The sequence below is a fragment of the Hemibagrus wyckioides genome, linkage group LG12, assembly GCF_019097595.1.
Source record: "Hemibagrus wyckioides isolate EC202008001 linkage group LG12, SWU_Hwy_1.0, whole genome shotgun sequence".
In the NCBI taxonomy this organism is placed as follows: domain Eukaryota; kingdom Metazoa; phylum Chordata; class Actinopteri; order Siluriformes; family Bagridae; genus Hemibagrus; species Hemibagrus wyckioides.
Window position 1 is genome coordinate 13,830,195 of NC_080721.1, and position 23,394 is coordinate 13,853,588.

General features: G+C 37.5%; 1 protein-coding gene across 8 annotated transcripts; it reads left to right on the plus strand.

Moving 5' to 3' along the window:
- The first annotated feature begins 1,960 nt into the window (after positions 1-1,960).
- Positions 1,961-23,103, plus strand: LOC131362397 (NACHT, LRR and PYD domains-containing protein 12-like). 8 transcript variants are annotated; one of them, XM_058404359.1, is made up of 14 exons: positions 1,961-2,177; positions 5,969-6,053; positions 6,227-6,352; positions 6,753-6,869; positions 9,311-9,427; positions 10,891-11,007; positions 12,152-12,205; positions 12,385-14,283; positions 16,378-16,551; positions 17,142-17,315; positions 18,067-18,240; positions 18,940-19,113; positions 21,321-21,496; positions 21,694-23,103. In XM_058404359.1, exons 2-14 carry the CDS (start codon positions 6,001-6,003, stop codon positions 21,738-21,740), a joined length of 3,402 nt encoding a protein of 1,133 aa, XP_058260342.1. In that variant the 5' UTR covers positions 1,961-2,177; positions 5,969-6,000; the 3' UTR covers positions 21,741-23,103. The 8 variants fall into 8 exon arrangements, with proteins under 8 accessions (XP_058260342.1, XP_058260343.1, XP_058260344.1 ...); XM_058404360.1 differs by having other exon boundaries at positions 12,155-12,205; XM_058404361.1 differs by lacking the exon at positions 10,891-11,007.
- Positions 23,104-23,394: the final 291 nt, after the last annotated feature.

The window sequence follows — 23,394 nt, forward strand, 5'->3', positions numbered from 1 at the left end:
CAAATGAATGTAAAGGAATTTCAAACTTTATAAAGTATATTTGTTATTACTTAAACACATTAATAAAAGAATATAAAGCAAATCTAAGTGTCATGTGTTTTGATGTGCTCATAAATAACAAGTAACCAATTTACTATTCACTGGAATGTGACTTACCTTTATCACTGAGCTAGACTGAGGATAAGCTCATTGGATGATTATCTTGAATAGTATTGTATTAACCCCATCATGTTCATATGCACTGCTACTTTTACTTTTACTCATTTTTCTTATTTCTCACTCATCAAAGTTTAACACTCTGTACAAACTCTTGTACACGGTTTGCACTGCACTTCTACTCAAGTCTGCTGCTTATATCTCTACTGCCTTTCTGTATCACCCTCATACTGCATTCTGTTTTTTATATACACTATATTGCCAAAAGTATTCGCTCACCCATCCAAATAATCAGAATCAGGTGTTCCAATCAATTCCATGGCCACAGGTGTATAAAATCAAGCACCTAGGCATGCAGACTGTTTTTACAAACATTTGTGAAAGAATGGGTCGCTCTCAGGAGCTCAGTGAATTCCAGCGTGGAACTGTGATAGGATGCCACCTGTGCAACAAATCCAGTCGTGAAATTTCCTCGCTCCTAAATATTCCACAGTCAACTGTCAGCTGTATTATAAGAACGTGGAAGTGTTTGGGAACGACAGCAACTCAGCCACGAAGTGGTAGGCCACGTAAACTGACGGAGCGGGGTCAGCGGATGCTGAGGCGCATAGTGCGAAGAGGTCGCCAACTTTCTGCAGAGTCAATCGCTACAGACCTCCAAACTTCATGTGGCCTTCAGATTAACTCAAGAACAGTGCGCAGAGAGCTTCATGGAATGGGTTTCCATGGCCGAGCAGCTGCATCCAAGCCATACATCACCAAGTGCAATGCAAAGCGTCGGATGCAGTGGTGTAAAGCACGCCGCCACTGGACTCTAGAGCAGTGGAGACGCGTTCTCTGGAGTGACGAATCGCGCTTCTCCATCTGGGAATCTGATGGACGAGTCTGGGTTAGGCGGTTGCCAGGAGAACGGTACTTGTCTGACTGCATTGTGCCAAGTGTAAAGTTTGGTGGAGGGGGGATTATGGTGTGGGGTTGTTTTTCAGGAGCTGGGCTCGGCCCCTTAGTTCCAGTGAAAGGAACTCTGAATGCTTCAGCATACCAAGACATTTTGGACAATTCCATGCTCCCAACTTTGTGGGAACAGTTTGGAGCTGGCCCCTTCCTCTTCCAACATGACTGTGCACCAGTGCACAAAGCAAGGTCCATAAAGACATGGATGACAGAGTCTGGTGTGGATGAACTTGACTGTCCTGCACAGAGTCCTGACCTCAACCCGATAGAACACCTTTGGGATGAATTAGAGCGGAGACTGAGAGCCAGACCTTCTCGTCCAACATCAGTGTGTGACCTCACAAATGCGCTTCTGGAAGAATGGTCAATAATTCCCATAAACACACTCCTAAACCTTGTGGACAGCCTTCCCAGAAGAGTTGAAGCTGTTATAGCTGCAAAGGGTGGGCCGACGTCATATTGAACCCTAGGGATTAGGAATGGGATGTCACTTAAGTTCATATGCGAGTCAAGGCAGGTGAGCGAATACTTTTGGCAATATAGTGTATATATTCTTATTTTGTTTCATTTTTATGTTTATTTACTATTCATATATTGCTATCTTTGTGCTATCTACCTTCAGTAACTATCTGTCTGTCTGTCTGTCTGTCTTTGCCTAGCCAATTTGAGTCCTATGGAAACCAATGCTGTTCTAACCCAGCATTATCAGAGAAAAGAGGCTGAATTACTTAGCTTCTTTTTTTGTAAGATAGTTAACTTTCTGTAGGTACTCCAGGCTAATCTAAAAGAGCCGGCTCATTGAGTCGATTCGGTTGAGAACGACACATGACTCGCCTGATGATTCAGATCCGAAAACGAAAGTGATTCATCTTCAGTCGACGCGCCATTTTGAGGAGCGGTTAGAAAGGCAGAAAGAACTTCAACACCAGGCCGAAACGGAGAGGTTCATGTTAAACAACATGGACTGTGGATTTACTGAGTGGTTTCTGTACTTACTGTAAGTGTACAAACAGTAAGAACTGCGTCACGTCACCGGAATAAAGTCATCTGATAAACTTGTTTACCAGGTATGTACTATAGACATGTACACATATACACGAGTTTATTCCTTTATTCCTCAATAATCGTACAAAATGTTTTGTAATCGGAAATTTTAAACAGCTGGATTATTTTATTTTTTCATAGCTTGAAAAATTTAATCAACAAAGGAATCTCTAGCGGCTCAAAACAGGAACTGTTTCACGAGGCAATTATAATCACCATTTTATATATATATATATATATTACATACATACATACACACACACACACACACACACACACACACACACACACACACACACACACACACTGAACAAAATTATAAACGCAACACTTGTTTTTGCCCCATTTTTCATGAGCTGAACTCAAAGATCTAAGACTCATTCAATGTACACAAAAGGCCTATTTCTCTCAAATATTGTACACAAATCTTCACAGCATGATTATTGCACAGGTGTGCCTTAGGCTGGCCACAATAAAAGGCCACTCTAAAATGTGCAGTTTTATCACACAGCACAATGCCACAGATGTTGCAAGTTTTGAGGGAGCATGCAATTGGCATGATGACTGCAGGAATGTCCACCAGAGCTGTTGCCCGTGAATTGAATGTTCATTTCTCTACCATAAGCAGTCTCCAAAGGTGTTTCAGAGAATTTGGCAGTACATCCAACCGGCCTCACAACCGCAGACCACGTGTAACCACACCAGCCCAGGACCTCCACATCCAGCATCTTCACCTCCAAGATGGTCTGAGACCAGCCACCCGGACAGCTGCTGCAACAATCGGTTTACATAACCAAACTGTCAGAAACCGTCTCAGGGAAGCTCGTCTGTATGCTCGTCGTCCTCATCGGGGTCTCGTCCTGACTGCAGTTCGTCGTCATAACCGACTTAAGTGGGCAAATGCTCACATTCGATGGCGTCTGGCACTTTGGAGAGGTGTTCTCTTCATGGATGAATCCCGGTTTTCACTGTACAGGGCAGATGGCAGACAGCGTGTATGGCATCGTGTGGGTGAGCAGTTTGCTGATGTCAACGTTGTGGATGGAGTGGCCCATGGTGGTGGCGGGGTTATGGTATGGGCAGGTGTATGTTATGGACAACGAACACAGGTGCATTTTATTGATGGCATTCTGAATGCACAGTGATACCATGACGAGATCCTGAGGCCCATTGTTGTGCCATTCATCCACGACCATCACCTCATGTTGCAGCATGATAATTTAATGACAGATTTGTGAACAATATTTGAGAGAAATAGGCCTTTTGTGTACATAGAAAAAGTCTTAGATCTTTAAGTTCAGCTCATGAAAAATGGGGGCAAAAACAATTGTTGCGTTTATAATTTTGTTCAGTGTGTGTATATATGTATATAAAATATATATATATTTTTTATATATATATATATTTTTATATAACAGTTTTAAGCAGCTAGAGATTCCTTTGTTGATTAAAAATAAATATACAATATATATAATGGTGATTTTATTTATTTATTTTTTTATATATATATATATATATATATATAAATATAAATATAAATTTAATTTTTTTTATATATGTATGGTTCCTGCTCTTTTGAACACATGTTCACCTCTGATGAGTGAGAATGTGAAGTGCATCAGCCAGGGATGATTCTAAGATTTTCATTTAAGGGGGGCTCAGCCCCCAATGAGGGTATAATAGTAAAAAATAAAATAAATAAATTAATTAAAATAAAAGTTTGACTAACAGGGTAGGATGGTAAAGTTATTGTAGCATTCCAGTGTATTGCATAGATGTGTATAACATTTGAGAACTGAACAAGTCAAAGATCTTCCTGATAACACACACACACTTGTCGTCTGATCCTCGCTCTGTGACGCGATGGTCTGTGGATTGAAGAACGTGCTGAAAGACGGGGAAGAGCCGAAGTCTGCTGCCGTTTTCATATGAAATTTAAAGGGGGCTGAGGAGATCACCAATTTGTGTAGAGTTTATGAGTAGAAATGTTAAGCGGGCTAAAGCCCCCCTAAAAATGGCCTAGTGATGCCCATGGCATCAGCGTACCTTCAGATCTCTGTCATGGGCTTCAAAATAACATTTGAGACAGTCACCATGCGTTAGTAAATTCGTTAAATAATGATTAATATATTAAGCTCATAGGTGAGTTTGAGTTGAACCTGACTTGTTTATTGTTTCTGAGTATCCCGGATGTTTTCTCTGAATTGCTTGATCTTTTTTTCACTCCTTAAATGTCTATGCTTTATTATGTGATTTTTTTAAACCTAGAAAATAATAATAATAATAACTAATAATAATAATAATAATAATAATAATAATTATTATTATTATTATTATTATTATTATTATTATTATTATTATTATTAAATCTAATAGTCCAATGAAGGATTAAAGAAAAAAAACATATAGATAGTTAATGTTAGAAATTATTTAAGCCTATACCCAAGTTATAGGGCCATGGGATTATCCTTAAGTTATTCACTGCAGTCTGGTAATTTCGCCATCTACTAATGCACATGGACAAATAAAGCACTAACTACACTGTGTAGCATTAGAAGTTAACCGAATAAGGCAGATATTGTGAATATCAATATTCTTAACAGTTTTCACCATTCTTGAACCTAAACATTTCTACGTTCATAAAAGAACCGATTCAAAGAGTCAATTCGTTTGTGTAAGGAATCCTCCTAATGAAACGAGTGTTTGTTTTTGAGCCTCGATTCTGTATTGTTGCTTCAACACAAGGCAGAAACTTAGTTATCACACACCACCGACTGTTGACTAAAAATGAGTTAGAATGTCTTGACCAGAAATGACATTATATTTAATTGACCTTGTGTAAAAGAGGAACTGGAATCTACTTCCATGTAAAGCTGTGTTATTTACAGCCTGTGTATTATATTTTTAAGTTTCTCTCTTCAATTTCTCATTAATTAAGCATTCAGTGTTTTGCTGAATTTATTTTTGGGCTTTATTAGTGTGGTACAAACTTTGTGATCTGGCTGTAGTTTATTTACATTTTTATTTCCACACTATTTATGAATATTATAATATCTAATTTATATTTTTTAAAGGCAGTTTGTGACTGTACACATTTTATAAAAGTCATGAAGCTGTAAATTATCTAGTGCACACTGAACATTTTTCTGCTTCCTTGGTTTGAGGCTGAGAAATAAATGGGCCCGCCATAGGTCAAAGATTATTCAAGATATCCCTTACAGCCATCGGTCCTAGAACATTCAAAACATCTCATGTTCTTCCCATATGTGTTTTCAGTGAGTGATGACAGACAGTGCTATTTTGGATTGGCCCATCATTGTCTGTATTTTGCCCTGATCAGATGTGGTCATTTCTAGCCTGGGTTTTGACCTTGTTTTTAGATTATAAACTTTCTGATAAGCCTCCAGTACAGGAAGGCTCAGACGTCTCCAGAATCTTCTGTTTTATACAAACGCCACTAACAATCTGGTATTTCTGTCTTTCAAACTGTGTGTGCTCTTGTCCCCTGATGTCATTGCTCCTGCCCTCTGCACATGCATGACATGACACCACGTCATAATATTTATAAACTACTCTTACTGTGAATCCTCCTGCTTCTCAAGTTTGGAGCCACATTTCACAAGAAATTTCACAGTGTCACAAGACACTCTTGTTCCTTTAATGAGAATGTATTAGGTGCAGTGAAGAAATCCCTCTACAAAGGACACTGACTCTTTAATTGTATTTTTTTTTTCCATTTAAATGTCCTTCTGTGTGTTTCCATGTCATTTTGTTCTTTAGGTGAAAGCTATAAAAAATTTTTGTGTGTTTTCAGGTGTAAGTCTGTGAATTCACTGATATTAAAAAATGGAGAGCATTGATCTGGACACAGATATCATGACCCCACCCTCAAAAAAGTGGTAACTTAACATGCCATCATATATTACTCATTAATTGTTGATATCTGAACTATGTAGTAAGTATATATTTAAATATGAAAGAAATATCCAATTAGAAAAGGAAATTACTTTCCCAGTCAAAAGCAGTATAAAGTGTCCATAACTCACAAAATTATGTTTATAATGTTGTGCAGCAAACTACAGGGAAAGAGATCAGACTCATCAGCACTCAGCTTTATCTCCATGAAGAGTGACAAGTCTATGGATCCTCCCTGGAACTATAAAAATAAAAAAGACTTCTCACTCTCACTTCTATACAGGTAACATCTCATAGTTCTCATATCAAATAAATACAGGATGTCTCAAAGCTGATAAACATGTGCAAGGTACAAATGTTGATTTGTATTAAATTCTTTTTTGAAAATTAATGCATTCAGTTGATTGACAATTTCTAGTGATATTAGAGCTAAAGTTTAGACTTCAGTATTAAAGTGGCTAGTTAAGTTTGACACTTTTTGCATGTGTGATGACAAAAAAAAGAAAACGTAAGAAAAGAAATGGAAATTGTAATCAAGAATTCGTTATGTATTACAAAACAAATCAAAAACAAACCCCATCAAATTTTGTTATGCAACATCACCCAGCCCTATTTGGACCTACTGTGTTAGATCCAGTGATAAAGACTGAAGAAATTACTGCTTTATGTCTGTTTTTGTGCAGTAAACTACAAGGAAAGAGTTCAGACTCATCAGCACCCAGCTGTATCTCCATGAAGAGTGACAGGTCTATGGATCCTCCCTGGAACTTTAAACATGAAGACTCCTCACTTGTACACAGGTAACAGCTCATAGTTCTCATATCTAATGAATACAGGATGTCTCTAAGTTGATAAAAATGTGCAACATAAAAACATTGTTGATGTGTATTAAAATCCGGGCAAATTGATCACTGTAACTTGGCCATGTCTTCATGAAGAGTGATGTGTTGTGTAGAGAATTTATCTAAAATTGAAAAAAAAAAAAAAAAAAAAGTTATATGAACACAAGCACTAATTATTGACCATAAATCAAATGAATAGGATTACAGCATTGACTAATTACTTATTAATAATATTAATATTAACTAATTAATAATACAGAAGAACATTTTTCTTGAACCTAAACAAAAAAAACCCTCGCCCCTTACGAAATAGGCTGATGACTAAATTGCCTCCAAATGTGATAAACTGGCCTCCCATCTACACTATATTACCAAATGTTTTGGGACACCCCTCCAAATCATTGAATTCAGGTGTTTCAATCACTTCTATGGCTAAAGATGTATAAAATCCAGCACCTAGGCATGCAGACCACTTCTACAAACATTTGTGAAAGAATGGGCCGCTCTCAGGAGCTCAGTGAATTCAAGCATGGTACAATAAAAGGTTGCCACCTGTGCAATCAGTCCATTCATGAAATTTTCTCAGTACTTAATACATTCTATGGCCAACTGTTAGTGGTATCATAACAAAGTGGAAGCAATTGGGAACAACAGCAACTCAGCCATGAAGTGGTATTACATGTAAAATCACAGAGCGGGATCAGCACATGCTGAGGTGCACAGTGTGCAGAAGTTGCCATATTTCTGCAGTCAATAGCTACAAACCTCCAAACTTTGTTTGGCCTTCAGATTATCTCAAGAACAGTGCATAGGGAGCTTCATGGAATGGGAGTTCATGGCTGAGTAGCTGCATCCAAGCTTTACATCACCAAGTGCAATGCAAAGCATCGGATACAGTGGTGTAAAGCATTCTGCCCCTTCCTGTTCCAACATGACCGCACACCAGTGCACAAAGCAAGGTCCATAAAGACATGGATGAGTGAGTTTGGTGTGGAGGAACTTGACTGGCCTACACAGAGTCCTGACCTCAACCCCATAGAACACCTTTGGGATTAGGGCGGAGACTGCGAGCCAGGCCTTCTCACCCAACATCAGTGCCTGACCTCACAAATGCGCTTCTAGACAAATAGTCAACATTCCCATAAACACACTCCTAAACCTTGTGGAAAACCTTCACAGGAGAGTTGAAGCTGTTATAGCTGCAAAGGGGCGGGACAACTCCATATTACATTCATGTGCATGTAAAGGCAGACGGCCCCAAATTCTTGGCAGTATAGTGTATGTTGTAGTATAATTCTGGATAGAGAGAAGTGCTTTGCTACACATCTTAATCCAGTCTAGCTAAATACTTTAGTGGGAAGAGTGTAAATATTTATATAGGTCAGGACGTCTTGAATGTGCAACATTTGTATTAAATTTGTATTAAAATCCAGGCAAATTCATCACTGTAACTTGGACATATTTTTATGAAGAGGGATGTGATGTGTAGAGTATTTATCTAAAATTTAATAGAAAATAAAAGATCCTTTATATGAACACAAGCAATAATTATTCACAGTGAATTAAATAAACAGAATTACAGTATAGAATTAGTTACTTTAAAAATGGAGAGGACCAACATTTTTCTTGAAACAAAAGAAGCCTCTCTCATCTCACAAAATAGGTTGATGACTAAATTGCCTCTAAATGTGATAGACTGACCTCCCATCTTTGTTGTAGTATAATTCTGGATACATTTTGGAAATTTCATAAATTCCATATCTGTGATCTTTTCTGGCAGGATTTCTTATAAAAAAATGCATTTATATTTGCAATAATTTATAAGAGATGATCTGTTTAGTGTAGTAATGCAGCTGTGCATTTAACTGTGTTCAAAAAAGAACATGTAAGAACAAAAAATGGAAATTTTATTCAAGAATTCGTGTATAACAATAAAAAAACAAAAAACAATTTTATTATGCAACATCACCCAGCCCCATTTGGACATACATTTTTCTTGAACCAAGACAAAAAAGTACCCTTCACCCTCACAAAATAGGCTGATGACTAAATTGCCTCCAAATGTTATAGACTGACCTCCCGTCTACGTTGTAGTATGATTCTGGATAGAGGTGGGAAATTCCATATCTGTGATCCTTTCTGGCAGGCTTTCTTAGAAAAAAAAATCAGGTATATTTGTTTATAATGTAGTAATGTAGCTGTGCATTTAACTGTGTTCTTTGAAAATTAATGCATTCAACTTCTTGAATAATTAGGGGCTAAAGTTTAGACTGTAGTATTAAAGTGGCTAGATTAGACTGACTATAGTTATAGTAAAAGTAAAAGCAAGGGTCAGTAAAATGATTAAATCCAGTGATAAAGACTGAAGAAATTACTGCTTTATGTCTGTTTTTGTGCAGTAAACTTCATATAAAGAGATCAGACTCATCAGCACCCAGCTGTATCTCCATGAAGAGTGACAGGTCTATGGATCCTCCTTGGAACTTTAAACATGAAGACTCCTCACTTGTACACAGGTAACAGCTCATAGTTCTCATATCTAATGAATTCAGGATGTCTCAAAGTTGATAAAAATGTGGAACATAAAAACATTGTTAAAATCAAGGAAAATGGATCACTGTAACTTGGCCATGTCTTCATGAAGAGTGATGTGTGGAATATTTATCTAATATTTAATAGAAAATAAAATATCCTTTATATGAACACAAGAAATGATTATTCACCATGAAGCCAATAATTAGGATTACAGTATAGATATAGATGTAGTTACTTTAATAATTAATAATACTAAAGATCAACATTTTTCTTGCACCAAGACAAAAAAAACCCTTTCCCCCCCACAAAATGGGCTGATGACCTAATTGTCTCCAAATGTGATGGACTGACCTCCCATCTATGTTGTAGTATAATTCTGGATTCAAGATTCAAGAGGCTTTATTGTCATTTCAACCACATATATCTGACGTAGTACATAGTGAAATGAAACACCATTTCTCCAGGACCTGGTGCTACAGAAACATACAACATAAAGATCAAATACGAAAAAACAACACAGAGCTAGGACCAAGGTTTTTGTCCTAGCCACATAAAGTGCAAAGTGTGCAGCTAGGTGCAAACAGTGCAAAGACAATACAGTGCAAAACAGTAGGTACAAAAGAAAAAGACAACACAAAAACAAGACACTTAGCACCGAAAGAAAAATAACGTGTAGGGAAATGTAAAAAAAAAAATGAAATGGAATAAAAATGAAATGATGTACAGTGTAGCAGCGGTTCAGGTAGTGCAAATAGAAATAGGCATAAACATAAATATAAACATAGCGGCGTAATGAAATAAAAACAGGGTTTGAGGTAGTGCAATAAATAGCGAACAATATAAGTTGTGTGTGTGTGTGTGTCCACACAGGTGAAAGAGAGAGTGTGTGTGTGTGTGTGTGAGAGAGAGACAGAGAGTGTTGTACAGTTTGGATAGAGTTCCATATCTGTGATCCGTTCTGGCAGGCTTTCTTATAAAAAAAAAAAAAAAATGCACTTATATTTGCAATAATTTATAACAGATGATCTGTTTAGTATAGTAATGTAGCTGTGCATTTAACTGTGCTCTTTGAAAATGATTAATGCATTCAATTTATTGAATAATTTGAATAATTAAGTTCAGACTATAGTATTTAAAGTAGATTAGAATGACCTTTTGCACATGTGATGACAAAAAAGAACTTGTAAGAACAAAAAAAAAAGGAAATTGTAATTGAGAAATGGTCATGTATTACAAAACAAAACAAAACAAAAACACACACAACCCCCACCAAATTTTATTATGCAACATCACCCAGCCATTTTTGGACCTACTGTGTTCAGCTGAAACAGTATCAACAGTCACTTAATGTGACAATAAAAGTAATAGTAAGGGTCAGTAAAATAATTAGATTCAGTGATAAAGATTGAAGAAATTACTGCTTTATGTCTGTGTTTTTGTGCAGTAAACTACAGGGACAGAGATCAGACTCACCAGCACCCAGCTGTATCTCCATGAAGAGTGACAGGTCTATGGTACCTCCTTGGAACTTTAAAGGTGCAGACTCCTCACCTGTACACAGGTAACATCTTATAATTCTTATATCTAAAGTAACTGCAGAGAGAAATGCTGTATTCATGTGTCTTATTCCAGTCTAGCTAAATACTTTAGTGGAAAGAGTATAAAAATGTGAAACATAAAAACTTTGTTGATTTGTATTAAAATGCTGGCAAATGGAACACTCTTATTTGGTCATGCCACCATGAAGAGTGATGTGTCTATTAGTATTTCTTTAAATCTCTCACTAAATGAATTTATCAGGCAAAGACTGAAGAGCATGTGTATAAATCACTAAATTTCAGTTCATATTGTATAGTACACTAACATTAACTAACTTTATTTCTTCTTATTTCTGTGAGCAGCCATGCTGATTTTATGTTAGAGAACTTGTAAGAACAACAAATCAAATCGTAATAAAACAAAAAACACCAATCAACCAACCAAACAAAACATTTTTAAATCTTTAAAAGATTTTATTAGGCAACATTACCAGTCAACAGTCACTTGAGGTGACAATAAAAAGCAATAAGGCTCAGTCAAATAATTCACTTTCTCATATCTAAAGTCACTGCAGAGAGAAATGCTGTACTCACATTGTCTTAATCCAGTCTAGCTAAATACTTTAGTGGAGTGTAAATATTTATACATGTCAGGATGTCTTAAATGTGCAGCATAAAAACATTGTTGATTGGTAGATCCTTTATATGAACACAAGTGATTATTCACCATTAATAAAATAAATAGGATTACAGCATAGACTTATTTAATCATTAAAAACACCAAAGATCAACATTTTTCTTAAATCATAACAAAAAAATCATCTCCCCTCACAAAATAGGCTGATGACTAAATTGCCCCTACATGTGATGGACTGACCTCCCATCTATGTTGTAGTATAATTCTGGATAGAGTTAGGAAATTCCATATCTGTGCATATAGATGCATATATTTTATTATAAAATATATGCATCTGTATTTGCAATAATTTTTAACAGATGATTTGTTTAGTGGAGTAATGTAGCTGTGTTTAATGTGTTTTATGTAACTGTGTTTGTTAATGCATTCAATTTACTGACTAATTTTAGTGAAATTAGAGCTAACATTTAGCCTACAGTATTGTACTAGTAAAAGTTATTGCCTTTAACAGCTATAACATTTGTTCCCAGTAGTCTACAGAAGCCAGATGACAAAAGAGAAAAGAACATCATCACAGATACAGGGTAAGATCAAAACCAAGACATGACTGTGACACTGAAATTATAGAAAGCATAAGGTAGAATAATGAAAATGCACAGTGAGAACATCATAAACAAATGTCTGTCATAACTACTCATTATCATGAACTGTAATGATTATACCCCATGTATTACCTTGTCTCCCTGCTTCATCATTATTACAGACATGAACCACAATCTGCTGATGTTAATGAATTCCAGAAAAAGTTCAAATTAAATCTGAAGAAGAAGTTTCAGTGTTTAAATGGAGAGATGATAAACCTGGGAACCCAAAGACTCCTGAATGAGATCTACACAGAGCTCTACATCACAGAGGGAGACAGTGGAGACGTCAATAATGAACATGAGGTGAGACAGATCGAGGCAGCATCCAGGAGAACAACAACAAGAGAGGAAACACCAATCAAATGCAATGACATCTTTAAGCCTTTATCTGAACAAGACAAACCCATCAGAACTGTTCTGACAAAGACCTCATCTGAACAAGACAAACCCATCAGAACTGTTCTGACAAAGACCTCATCTGAACAAGATAAACCCATCAGAACTGTTCTGACAAAGATCTCATCTGAACAAGACAAACCCATCAGAACTGTTCTGACAAAGGGAGTCGCTGGCATCGGAAAAACAGTCTCTGTACAGAAGTTCATTCTGGACTGGTCTGAAGGGAAAACAAATCAGGACGTCCACCTCATATTTCCACTTCCTTTCAGAGAGCTGAATTTGATGAAGGACCAGAAACTGAGTCTGATGGAGCTCCTTCATGTCTTTTTTAAGGAAACAAAAGAAACAGAAATGTCCAAATTGAAAAAGGTTCTGTTCATTTTTGACGGATTGGACGAGTGTCGTTTTCCTCTGGATTTCCAGAACACAGTGAGAGTGTGTGATGTAACTGAATCAGCATCAGTGCAGGAGCTGCTGATAAACCTGATCAAAGGGAATCTGCTTCCCTCTGCTCTCATCTGGATCACCTCCCGACCAGCAGCAGCTGATCAAATCCCCTCTGAGTGTGTGCATCGAGTCACAGAGATACGAGGGTTCAATGACCCACAGAAGGAGGAGTATTTCAGGAAGAGGATCAGAGATCAGAGCCTGGCCAATAACATCATCACACACCTGAAGTCATTAAGAAGCCTCTACATCATGTGCCACATCCCAGTCTTCTGCTGGATTTCAGCCACTGTTCTAGAGAGGATGTTGGGTGAAGCAGAGACTGGAGAGATCCCCAAGACTCTGACTGAAATGTACACACACTTCCTCATCATTCAGACAAACATCATAAGAGGAAAATACTCACAGAAGCAGGAGAGTGATGAAGAAATGCTTCTTAAACTGGGACAACTGGCTTTTCAGCAGCTGAAGAAAGGGAACCTGATCTTCTATGAGGAAGACCTGAGAGAGTGTGGCATTGATGTGAGAGAAGCAGCAGTGTACTCAGGTGTGTGTACACAGATCTTCAGAGAGGAGTTTGGGCTTCACCAGAGTAAAGTGTACTGCTTTGTTCATCTGACCATTCAGGAGCATCTTGCAGCTCTGTATGTGCACCAGACCTTCATGAAGAAAAAGATTAATGTTCTTAAACACAGTCAGGTTTTTAACACAATCTCAGATGTCCAGAAGTCTGCTGTAGATCAGGCCTTGGAAACTAAGACTGGACATCTGGACCTTTTCCTTCGCTTTCTTCTGGGTCTCTCACTGGAGTCCAATCAGAAACTCTTACATGCCTTATCACAGAGAGGAAGTAGCTTCGACAGCAAAGAGGAAACGGTTCATTACATTAAGCAGATAATTAGAAGAAATCCTCCTGAAGAGAAATCCATCAATCTGTTCCACTGTCTGAATGAACTGGGTGATAATTCTCTAGTGGAGGAAATCCAACGCTACCTGAAATCTGGAAAACAAAGAAAACTCTCTTCTTCACAGTGGTCTGCTCTGGTGTTTGTGTTACTGACCTCAGAACAGGATCTGGAGGAATTTGACCTGAATAAATATAGTACAGAGAGGATAACAGATCTGGTTCTTCTGAAGGTGAAGCCTGTGATTGCAGCATCCAGAAAATCAGTGTAAGTAAATCTAACTATAACTGTTACTGTTAGAATGAGAGAAAAGGAAAGCACTGGGACAAAATGTAACATATACTGTGTATATTTTTAACCTAAACACGTAAGATACATGTCAAAGCATATAAATAAATTAAGCCAGCAAATTTCCATTACATAAAACAAAATGAGCCTTTAAAAATATATCTTCTCAGTAAAAATCATGCAGATACATGTCAAGAGATTCAGTTAATGTTCAAACATCAGTATGGGGAGAATTACTTATCTCTTTAACTACAGTGAGGGAAAAAATTATTTTATCCCCTGCTGATTTTGTACGTTTGCCCACTGACAAAGAAATGATCAGTCTGTAATTTTAATGGTAGGTGTATTTGAACAGTGAGAGGCAGAATAACAACAAAAAAATCCAGAAAAACGCATTTCAGAAAAGTTCTACATTGATTTGCATTTTAATGAGTGAAATAAGTATTTGATCCCCTATCAGTCAGAAAGATTTCTGGCTCCCAGGTGTCTTTTATACAGGTAAGGAGCTGAGATTACAGTAGGAGCACTCTCGGGGAGTGCTCTTAATCTCAGCTCATTAACTGTATGAAAGACACCTGTCCACAGAAGGAAGCAATCAATCAGATTCCAAACTCTCCATCATGGCCAAGACCAAAGAGCTGTCCATGGATGTCAGGGACAAGATTGTAGACCTACACAAGGCTGGAATGAGCTACAAGTCCATCGCCAAGGAGCTTGGTGAGAAGGTGACAACAGTTGGTGCGATTATTCCCAAATGGAAGAAACACAAAAGGACTGTCGATCTTCCTCGGTCTGGGGCTCCATGCAAGATCTCACCTCATGGAGTTTCAATGATCATGAGAACGGCGAGGAATCAGCCCAGAATTACACTGGAGGATTTTGTCAATGATCTCAAGGCAGCTGGGACCACAGTCACCAAGAAAACAATTGGTAACACACTTCACCGTGAAAGACTGAAATCCAGTAGCGCCCGCAAGGTCCCCCTGCTAAAGAAAGCACATGTACAGGCTCATCTGAGGTTTGCCAGTGAACATCTGAATGATTCAGAGGAGAACTGGGTGAAAGTGTTGTGGTCAAATAAGACCAAAATCCAGCTCTTTGGCATCAACTCAACTTGCCGTGTTTGGAGGAGGAGGAATGCCGCCTATGACTCCAAGAAGACCATCCCCACTGTCAAACATGGAGGTGGAAACATTATGTTTTGGGGGTGTTTTTCTGCTAAGGGGACAGGACGACCGCACCGCATCAGAGGGACAATGGATGGAGCCATGTACCATCAAATCTTGAGTGAGAACCTCCTTCCCTCAGCCAGGGCATTGAAAATGGGTCGTGGATGGATATTCCAGCCTGACAATGACCCAAAACACATGGCCAAGGCAACAAAGGAGTGGTTCAAAAAGAAGCACATTAAGGTCCTGTGGTGGCCTAGCCAGTCTCCAGACCTTAATCCCATAGAAAATCTGTGGAGGAAGCTGAAGGGTCAGCTGACTTGGAGAGGATCTGCAAAGAGGAGTGGGCCCAAATTCCTTGAGATGTGAGATGTGTGCAAACCTGGTGGTCAACTACAAGAAATGTCTGACGTCTGTGATTGCCAACAAGGGTTTTGCACCAAGTACTAAGTCATGTTTTGCAAAGGGGATCAAATACTTATTTCACTCAATAAAATGCAAATCAATGTAGAACTTTTCTGAAATGTGTTTTTCTGGATTTTTTTGTTATTCTGCCTCTCACTGTTCAGATAAACCTACCATTTAAAATTACAGACTGATCATTGGGATGGGATGCTTGTTGGAGTTTCAGAAAAACTCAGACCAGCCCATCTGATACGAACAACATGATAGAGGATATTTTTAGCCAATGAATGAGTGAATGAATGAATGAATGCTTGAATAAATAAGTGTGTAGATAAAAATAATACAGGTTCGTTGGCATGACATATGGACTTTTTTTTTTTTGGGCAGGGTCAGAAATGACCTTTTGGCACATAAGAAAATGAGAATGAACAGGGTAAACTTTAAGGACTAAATAATTTGCACTAGTGTTAGATAATATGTTTTATTTCATTTTCTTCAGCATTCAGCATGTAACACTTAAAGAGAAAAGCTGTGAAGCTTTGGCCTCTGTGCTCAGCTCTGAATACTCCAGACTGAGAGAACTGGATCTGTCTGAGAGTAAACTAGGAGACTTAGGAGTGAAGTGTCTTTCTGCTGGACTGGAGAATCCTCACTGTAAACTGGAGACACTCAGGTAAGATCTCTGAAATCACAATAACTCTTGGTACAAGTTATTACAGCAAATTATCAGCTGCCAAACAATACTACATGCATACAAAATACAAGTTATATAATAATAATATATAATAGCTATATTATATTTTTATAATATATAATAGAGTATATATACTCCATTATACTTTGAAATTAGGGACGTTTGCAGAACAATACAGAAACAGTTACACAAAACATGACATACTCATAGCTTACTCTTTATATCAATTAATCTCAGTAACAATGTAATGTTTTGGCCAGTGTATAATGATGATAATAATAATAATAATAATAATAATGATGATGATTTAGCATTACTTAGCATTTTAGTAGCAAATTAATGTTTCAGTGGGGTGACATAAATAATATAAACATTTGTACGTAACAGTAAACTGTATGATACAAACCTCAGTGTAAATCATTTGGAAGGGATGTACAGTTAATCAGGGTAAACAGGTGAAATTAAATCCTTATGCATTTTACAGATCATTTACTTAATTTTTAAAGTAATTATTATACCAAGATGAAGATCTATTGATGAGTGTGTTATTATTATTATTATCTCTACAGGTTGCGTGATTGTCGTGTCTCAAATAAAGGCTGTGCTGCTCTGACTTTAGCTCTGAGATCAAACCCCTCACACCTGAGAGAACTGGATCTGTCCTGTAATAATCTAGGAGACTCAGGAGTGGAGAGTCTCTCTGATCTACTGGAGAAAACTCACTGTAAACTGGAGACACTGGGGTAAGATCATCTCTCTGAGAGTCACATGACCTGATCCTCACTAAGACACAGACTCCATGTTAAACTCTTGGTAAAATTACAAGTTTTTGTGATGTAAAAAAATTTGAATAGCTGCTGAAGCAGCTAGTGTGTTGGCTTAGAGACATTTTGTCTGACTGACAAGGCCATTTGTTGAATGGTGTGTGCATGAGGAGTCTAGCTACGCCACAGGCTGCTACTCACCCATGTAATAATAAATTTTTATATAATCATTTCACAAATGACTTGTCTGATGTCCCTTCTGAAACCATGCCCCACTGTTTATGGAGTGAACGTGGCTAACTCCAAATCCAAATTCAGTTGACCAGTAGATATTTTAGGTGAAGGCATGTTTCGAAAAACCACCCACATCCAATTTGCAAGTGGTTTGCAGCACTTCTGCTATTTTTCTTTTACGTAATTGCAATGTACAACTTATTCTGCACACTCTACTGAGTTTTATCTACTTTGCTGTGTATCTTTTGTTATTGCTCCACTGTTATGTTCTTATGTGTTCATAGGATTTGTGTTAATATGTTGATATTTGCAGAGCGTGGACATACAGAAGTCCTCAGAAGTCTCAATCAATAAATTCTGGTTCAGTAGATCACGGACTAGAATCCACATTTCATTTTCATTGATGATAATTTTACACTGAAATAATTTTTGAAGATATTTTGAAGGTTAAATATATAAATATGGTGATGAAGAGTGTGTTATTGTGTGTCTGCAGGTTGTGTAGTTGTTATTTCTCAGTTGAAGGCTGTACTGCTCTGACTTCAGCTCTGAGATCAAACCCCTCACACCTGAGAGAACTGGATCTGTCAGGGAATAAACTCAGAGACTCAGGAGTGAAGAGTCTCTCTGCTCTACTGGAGAATCCTCTCTGTAAACTGGAGAGACTGAGGTAAGATCATCAGTGCCACATCAAGGCATATTTCAAAAGAAGAGCTCAAAATACCAGCGAAACTGTCAGTCTTCTGGTTCAAATGTCGATCTGCTGTAGGTCTGAATTGTGGGCAAAAAGTGCAAAACAAAATAACATACGAAAACAAAAAAACAATCTAAATACACGACAATTGAGACAAACCGGAAAAGGTAGGTATAATTTGCCATTGGATTTCTTCCGCTGATTGGATGAGACATCTGTCACTTAGAATATACAGGAAGTTAGTTATTCTTTTGTTTTGCACTTGTTTTGTTTGTCCACCGTACTGAATGGACAGAATCATATATAAAACTAATTACTGCTAATGTCACAAACCCTGAACAGAATATTTAACCAGACACTAATGATAACAACACATGAATGTTGAAAGTCCTTAAATGCTTTACACTTAACAAAAAAATCTTAGTTAAGTCTCTGTCTGTTGATGACTTATCATTGTGTCTTATTTTTATAGTTTTGAATATTTCTTACTTGGTCCTTCTGATTTTTGCTGCCGCTATAATACGTGAATTTCCATTTGTGATTAATAGTGTGATCCATCTATAATGTACAGGTGATATTAAATCGTCATGTCACTCTGAATTAGAAAGCAAATTTACACAAAAAAAAATTAAGAAAAGATCTTTTAATGAAGAGTGTGTTATTGTGTGTCTGCAGGTTGTGTGGTTGTGATTACTCAGATGAAGGCTGTGCTGCTCTGACTTCAGCTCTGAGATCAAACCCCTCACACCTGAGAGACCTGGATCTGTCTGGGAATAATCTAGGAGACTCAGGAGTGAAGAGTCTCTCTGCTCTACTGGAGAATCCTCTCTGTAAACTGGAGACACTGAGGTAAGATCATCTCTCTGAGAGTCACATGAATCCTGAAACCTGATCCTTAGTCAGACACTTTCTCTAATATTGGGACTGAAGCACAGGATTTAGGTTCATTGTTCTTTAGAGGAGAGTGCATTGTTTAAATAAATCACCAACTTGAAATAACAGAGAAAAATATGATTAAATGGCTTACATGTTCCACACATTATAATAATTTTAGTTAGAGAGATAGTTAACATCTCATGGCTTCATTCCTCTCAATTTATTCTTTCTGTTGATTCTATTGATATATGCATCCTGTGGTGTTCCTGGGGTCTACAGCTGACTTCAGCTAGTTCACAGCCAGTGTTTCAGCCCTGGTTTTTGCATTGCTCAACCAACTCATGGTACTTTCTTTCATAAGCCTCTACAGTGCATTCTACCCCAGTGCACTCAGCTCCTAGATTGTCATCATATGGAATTTAAGGAATTTCCCCCTGGGATTAATAAAGTCCTTTGAATCTTGAATGACCAAGTGTTTTGGAGTTTTTTTAAATGTCATCATGGGGCACTTTTCCCCAATTATGCTCTTCCATTAAGAACACTACTGTTCAGTGTTTTGTCTTATCGTGGAAACTTCACCAGATACTTTAGTAAGTTTGAAATATTTCTGCAGGACTTTTTTGAAACTGCTTGAACATAAAACCATAAACATAAATGCATTTTATTGGGATTTTATGTGATAGACCAACAGAAAGTGGCACATAATTCTAAACAATTTTTTTTTACAAATAAAAATCTAAAAAGTGTGGCATGCATTTGTATTCAGCCACCTTTACTCTGATGCCCCTAACTAAAATCCAGTGGATCTAAGTATAAATACAGCTTTCCTGTGAAGCCCTCAGAGGTTTGTTAGAGAACATTAGTGAACAAACAGCGTCATGAAGCCCAAGGAATACACCAGATAGGTCAGGGATAAAGTTGTGGAAAAGTTTAAAGCAAAAAAAATATATATTTCCCAAGCTTTGAACATCTCAGGGAGCATTGTTCAATCCATCATCCAAAAATGGAAAGACTATGGCACAACTGCAAACCTATGAAGACATGGACCATCTACCTTAACTTACAGGATGGGCAAGGAGAGCATTAATCAGAGAAGCAGCCCATGGTAGCTCTGCAGAGATCCACAGCTCAGGTGGGAGAATCTGTCCACTGGACAACTATTAGTCATGCACTTACTGCCATTGTTGAAAGTAACCCATAAGAAGTCCCATTTGCAGTTTGCGACAAGCCATGTGGGGGACACTACAAACATGGGAAGGAGGTGCTCTGATCTTATGAGACCAAAACTTTTTGGCCTAAATGCAAAACACTATGTGTGGTGGAAGTCTAACACTGTACATCACCATGAACACACCACCCCCACTTGCTGCACATGCTGCACTTTTCAGCTATTTAATAGTAAAAAATTCCTCTTCTCAGTTATGTGCCACTTTGTGTTGGTCGATCACATAAAATCCCAATAAAATCCAAAATAAAATACATTTATGTTTTTGGTTGTAACATGACAAAATATAAATGTTATAAGAAGTCTTTTAAAAAAACATTTTGCATAGATATGTTGTTGGAGAAAAGCTCCAAAAATGTGTTACTCAGTCCACAATAAGACAAATTACAAGTTCAGTGCTGTTGCTACTCTCCCTAAAACACCATCAAAACACATCATGAAACCATTAAATTAGGAGGTGATTTTCCACCTGGACATAGATGGCCTCCTTCACTCCTCTCTTAAACCATCTGTGTTCTCCTTTCAAGATGTGTACCTTATCCTCAAGTATGTGTCTCTGTCCCACAGATGCAGGTACTGTGCTTCTGTGTTGGTACATCCTCCTATTTAGTGGTTGTTTTGTCTCCCCGGTGTAGAGCTCTGAACACTCTTCACTGCACTGGACCACATAGAAGCTGGTGGGATGAGTAGTGAAACATTTCAATCTAACTAAAGAAGTCGGGTTGACATGACTAATCTCAGATTACTCAGAAGTTCCACAGACACATTCCACAGAGAGTAGTACTGTGATAGCAATGTTGTAAATGGATAGACACCACAGATGAAACTACTGCTCTCAACAACACAACACTGCTGCACAACCTAAATTTACAAAACATAACAAAATAACAACGAAAAATAAATGAGAAACATTAGACTTCACTAAGAAAGTAAAGAGTGTGTTGTGTGTCTGTAGGTTGGTGGACTGTGGCATTTCAGATGAAGGCTGTGCTGCTCTGACTTCAGCTCTGAAACAAAACCCCTCACATCTGAGACAACTGCATCTAGTCTTGAATAAAATAGGAGACTCGGGAAAGAAGCTGCTCACAGCTCTTAAGGATGATGGACATCTCAAACTACAGGAACTGATGCGTAAGTGATGATCTTTTTAGATAACTAATTAAAAAAATCTGAGACTAACATATGGAACTTTTTATTTGTTTTAACTACTTGTAATAACCCAGCTGTCACTTAGAATTATAAACAGTAAATGATGTTTCCCTTAATATAATTACATGTAAAATATTAAAGTCCAGTTTGTGGAGATTAATTTAAATGTTTTTCTTTAGTGTTAGTTGAAGACTCCAGTATACCTTCCATGCTGGGTAAAAGATAGCACATTTATGCATAAGTGACGCTCTTGGATGCCAATCAGCCTGCAACACGTCTTTCAACTGGGGAGGAAACCAGAGTATCCGGAGGAAACCCCAAATCACAGAGAGCTACTTGCTAACTTCACACACACGACAGAGGTGGTGTGAAGCAAACGTGCTATCCACTAGGCCATCATTCCCCCTGCATGTTTTTTAATAGCTAAGAATGCTAGCCTTTATAATATATAGTATCAGTTATTAATTTAACCTGGTATTATTTGGCAGATTTATTGTTTGTTTCTACTCACAACACGGCTGATTGTCTGTAGGTCAGGAGTCTCACCATGTGGCAGAGTTGCCGATATTCGTCCAGGGACATTTGTCTGGGCCTGTGGCCTAGAAAATTGTTCCTGGAATGTCTGCCACATCTGCGGTCCATGACTGGCGTAAATAAAATAAAAAAAGAACATAGTCTGTCAATACAACTGCATATGTCCTCCCTAAAACAGATTAACAAGCGGAGAGAACACCATAACAATCCTTCAGTCTTAGACGACACTGATACGAATGTTCGAGAGAGCATAAGATAATTTTTTAAAATTTAAAACTAATATAAACTTTTATATACTATAATGCAGAAAAATATATCGCAGCGTAGGGAATTAGGCCCTGACCTATGTGAATAAGAGGTAACTTACCCAGGTAGAAGGATGGAGGTAAGTCTCCCATGGGAATGTAAAAAAAAAAAAAAGCATTCAACTTGATCCAAACTAAACTAAGTAGCAGAGCTATTAAGTTTACCACATTATCACATCACTTAGGCAATGAGTGAAAACTAAGTAAATAAGGATAGCAGCCTTCCCTTAAAGAATGGTGAAGACTTAGTATTCTAAGTAATTGCCAGGCAACCACCATGAGCAATACATGAAAAAACAAGTACACAAGTATATGGAACATTATAATTTAGGGTAAAACATAAATAATAAAAATAAATGTGTAATAAAAATAAATGTTTTGGTTTAAATAAGTTTATAAATAAGGTATAATTAGTGAGGCCAAACAGTTCAGCAACTACTAATACGTGTTAAATTAAAACCCGTGACACATAGGCCGTATGAAGGCCACAGACAGCATGTCACATGAGTTTCAGCTATAGATGAAGGTTAAAGAAAGTTGGGGTTGTTTTTTTTGATATGGGGGGATTATTTAACTTCAAAACAATCCTAAAAATAGATGAAACCAGTAAGGTTGGGTAACTGGATTAGGATGTAAGAATGTATATATACTGGGGGATTTGTGCAGGGGGCCACACTTGACCGCATTGAGCATGAATCTATGTGCCAATTTCTGTGAAATTTTTTCAATAAAGCCTGCTGCTTCTTCTCATCCAAGCCTAGAGCAATTCTTTATTTCTTTATTGCTTCTATATTTTTGATCTAAAATATCTGATTTTTGACAATATTGGTAATTGAAAAAAAAGACTCCAGAACCACCCTGAAGTGTCCACTCAGAGAGGGACTCTGAGTTCCGACAATGGGTGTCTTTTATGTCCTCCTCTTTCAGGCCTGCTGCAACATGTTCCAGCTTTTAGCTTGTGACTGGAAGAATTCCTACATGCCTTGTTTGGGTGTACTTTTCCAGATATGTATTTAATCCTGTATGTAAAAATGTTAAAAT